Here is a 2,900-nt window from a genome sequence, read left to right as displayed (position 1 = left end):
ATGCTAACACAGAATGAGCTCTGAATCTGAATCATTCTCTCTCCCTCTCTATGTGTCTCTCTCCACCCCCTCACTTGTTTCTGTCGTCATCTCAGCCCACAGAAGAACAAGGCACAGCTGGACACAGAACAATGTGTGTGAGGGGCACTTGACCAAGCTGGGTCTATCTTTGGCTGTGACCACGAGCCACGTTCTTTCTGTAGTGCTGTTGTGTGTGGTTTGTGCCTTATTAAATGCAGAGAAATGTGGTTCTGTTGACCACTCAGTGATGGAAAAGACAGGGACAAGAGCCAAAAAGAAACATTTACACTCTCTTTATCGTAATAACAAACTGATTCAATTTACATAATATAAAAGAAAATGTTCCAGGCTTTTAAATGTGCATGTAGCCATCACAACCTAAGTAATAACAACAACTTATAAACTATAAACATCTGTATCTGTGTAAACATTCTAAAACCTGAACATTTAGACATTAAATTGGAGTTAGTACATCATTACAAGTTCCTCCAGTATATAAATCAAATACAATAATTAAAATTAATACATGTACTGCATTACTGCAGCCATATAAGAGAACAGAAATACTTCTGTGACACATCAGAGCGTCTGTTCAGGACCTGTGGTGGTTTGGATGAGTCAGATGAAGTCACAGACGTCAGTCTGCGGTGTCATCTCCTCTGCAGCAATTGTGCTGTTCTCACAGTGTTTCTGAGTCTAAAAGCAGTGCTGGGGCTTTGCTGGCTTTTTCTCTGTTTCTGAGGTTTCTTGCCAGACGTCTTATTCAGTGATGTTTCTGGAGGAGGGACGTGAATCGGTTTCCATGGGATCGGATTGTAGAAGCTGGGTGATGGGTAGGATTTGTCATAGGGACCTGAGGGAAATCAAACCGATACAATACTGATACATAACAAATATCAACACGGCAAATAAACTGATAAGTTAAAATCATATTGAAATCAGTCCGAATTTGACAAATTTGCATGAAATCATAGATTTTTATCATATGTCAGTTAATCCAAAAATGCTAAATCATGGTTAATAATTCCCAGATAACTGAAATGACCTTACTTGTTAGGTAGCTATGTGATTTTGGACTTCCTCTGCTTTTTTCATTGGTTTTTGCCAGCCATTCCTTAAACCTCTCCTCTGCCCTCTTGCGGCGCTCCTTCTCCTGCTCTTCCTTCAGGGCTGCTACCTCCTGTAAAGAGAAAAGAATCTCTCTCAGAATCTGGCTGTTTTGTCATTAACATTAGAATATCTTTATAAAATGAAAAACAAACAGAAAAAAAGCACATTACTTTCTCCTTCTTTTCTTTTTCGATTTTTTCTTGGTTCTTCTTCTGCAGCCAGTCTTTGTACTTCTGCTGAGCTTTCTGTTCAATCTGCCTCTGTTTTTCCAACTGTCTCTGTATCTCCTCCTCCTCTTTGCTCTGTTTTACAAGCTGCTCATGCTTCTCCTGGGATTGTAAGAAAAAAAAGATTAGAGAAATGACAACTGTAGACCACTGTAGCATCATTAAGAGAAACTGTGATTTTGTTTAGCTTAAAGAAGCAGTTCTGTACCTGTTCTTTTTTCAACTTAAGCCATTCGTGAATCTTCTCTTCCATGACAATCTTTTTCCGTTCATGTTCCCTTTCTTGCTGTTTTGTTTTTTTTTTGAGTAGGCGCTCCTAATTCATCGGGTATAAAACGTTGAGATGCAAACCATGTGCAGTAATAAAAATGATAATCACTATAACAAAGCAAAGGAAGAAAAGTAAACACTACTGTGATAGAAACTATGAGAAACAGTGGCTTGCCTCTTCTGCTTTCTTTTCCAATTTGATCCGGTCCTCTTTGGCTTTGTTCACCAGCCACATTTCCCATGCACTCAGAGTAGGTGAGGCTGCTGGCTGCAGGGCAACGCTGAACATCTGCTGTGTTTTAGGCAGCTCACATCTATAACGAAAACAAATGTACAGTTATGCATATTCTGCTTTATACGTACATGTTACCTGTCTGAATCACGCAGTCTATGATATTTTACTCGGCTAAGAAAGTATATCAGGTTTTAAACATTCAGCTGTACCTGACTGGTGAAACGCTACGTCCGGAGTTTTCGCTCGGCCTGGGAGAAGTCTGCTGAGCTGGGCTTGGCTCCAGGTCCTCTTCATCGCTGTCAAAGCTGTCATGATAGATGGGAGAAAGCAGGGAAAATGTATCTTCGTCGTCGGATACAACTTCCTCGTCCAAGTCTCTGGAAGTGTACAAGATTTTCCCCCGGCTGGTCTTGACGGGGGTCGAACTGAAGCCCTCGTGTGCAGAAGCAGGACCTTTCGGCATCCTCCCTGTCGACATTACAAACCGATGTCTGCTGCGGAACACATAATGTCGACACATGGGTACGTTTTGCATAAGTTGTGAGTGGCTTTTATCTTTGTTAACTGAAGTCAAATAAAGCTATGCAACTTTACAGCGAGGCAAAACATACAAACACAACTAACTAGCTTGTTTGACGATCACATGAATCGTTTGTTTTCACGGTTAGCACAGTGGGGCTAACGTTAGCGTTCGCTAGCTGACTTAGCTTTAGTATAATCTAACGTGCTACGAACGTTTCATGCTAAGTACTGCCTAAGTCCACAACATATTTGTGCAGTGTATCCAGCCATATCTGAACGAAATTACAATATTTGGTTGTCTACCTTTGGGCGTATATTTGAAGAAAAGTGTCGCTGTAGTTCTCGTGTCTTTCTCCACTTTTGCAACTGATTTGTTAGCAACTTCGTTTCCCATGATACACCACGCCCCCACGCTCAACTGGACGCTTTTTCTGTAACCATGGAGATGTCTAACGCCTTTTTAATACACACTTTTGTCTCTCCAACATGGTATGTTTTCAGTCATAAACCGAGTG

The 2,900-nt window shown here is 41.0% G+C and overlaps 1 protein-coding gene across 2 annotated transcripts; it reads right to left on the bottom strand.

Annotated features, from left to right (window-relative positions):
• Nucleotides 1-297: 297 nt before the first annotated feature.
• Nucleotides 298-2,776, bottom strand: LOC111651605 (uncharacterized). Of its 2 annotated transcripts, none has more exons than XM_023401609.2 (7): nucleotides 2,689-2,776; nucleotides 2,073-2,357; nucleotides 1,804-1,942; nucleotides 1,567-1,674; nucleotides 1,302-1,460; nucleotides 1,072-1,201; nucleotides 298-874 (listed from the first exon to the last, which is right to left on the bottom strand). In XM_023401609.2, the coding sequence occupies exons 2-7, from the start codon at nucleotides 2,339-2,341 to the stop codon at nucleotides 672-674; spliced, it is 1,008 nt and encodes a 335-aa protein (XP_023257377.1). In that variant the 5' UTR covers nucleotides 2,342-2,357; nucleotides 2,689-2,776; the 3' UTR covers nucleotides 298-671. The 2 variants fall into 2 exon arrangements, with proteins under 2 accessions (XP_023257377.1, XP_087028733.1); XM_087172607.1 differs by having other exon boundaries at nucleotides 2,073-2,354.
• Nucleotides 2,777-2,900: the final 124 nt, after the last annotated feature.

This window comes from Seriola lalandi, unplaced genomic scaffold (genome assembly GCF_002814215.2).
Source record: "Seriola lalandi dorsalis isolate HSWRI2012SDOR001 ecotype SW California unplaced genomic scaffold, Sedor1 jcf7180001973278, whole genome shotgun sequence".
Classification (NCBI taxonomy): Eukaryota; Metazoa; Chordata; class Actinopteri; order Carangiformes; family Carangidae; genus Seriola; species Seriola lalandi.
This window is presented reverse-complemented; position numbering and strand designations above follow the sequence as displayed.

Bases quoted from the DNA above. Each gene is read 5' to 3' on its own strand.
- LOC111651605 (XM_023401609.2), bottom strand. From the start codon at position 2,341: ATGTCGACAGGGAGGATGCCGAAAGGTCCTGCTTCTGCACACGAGGGC. The intron at 1,943-2,072 runs GTACAGCTGAAT...TTTTCGTTATAG, and splicing joins CGTAGCGTTTCACCAGTCAG to ATGTGAGCTGCCTAAAACAC. The intron at 875-1,071 runs GTAAGGTCATTT...GATTTCCCTCAG, and splicing joins ATCACATAGCTACCTAACAA to GTCCCTATGACAAATCCTAC.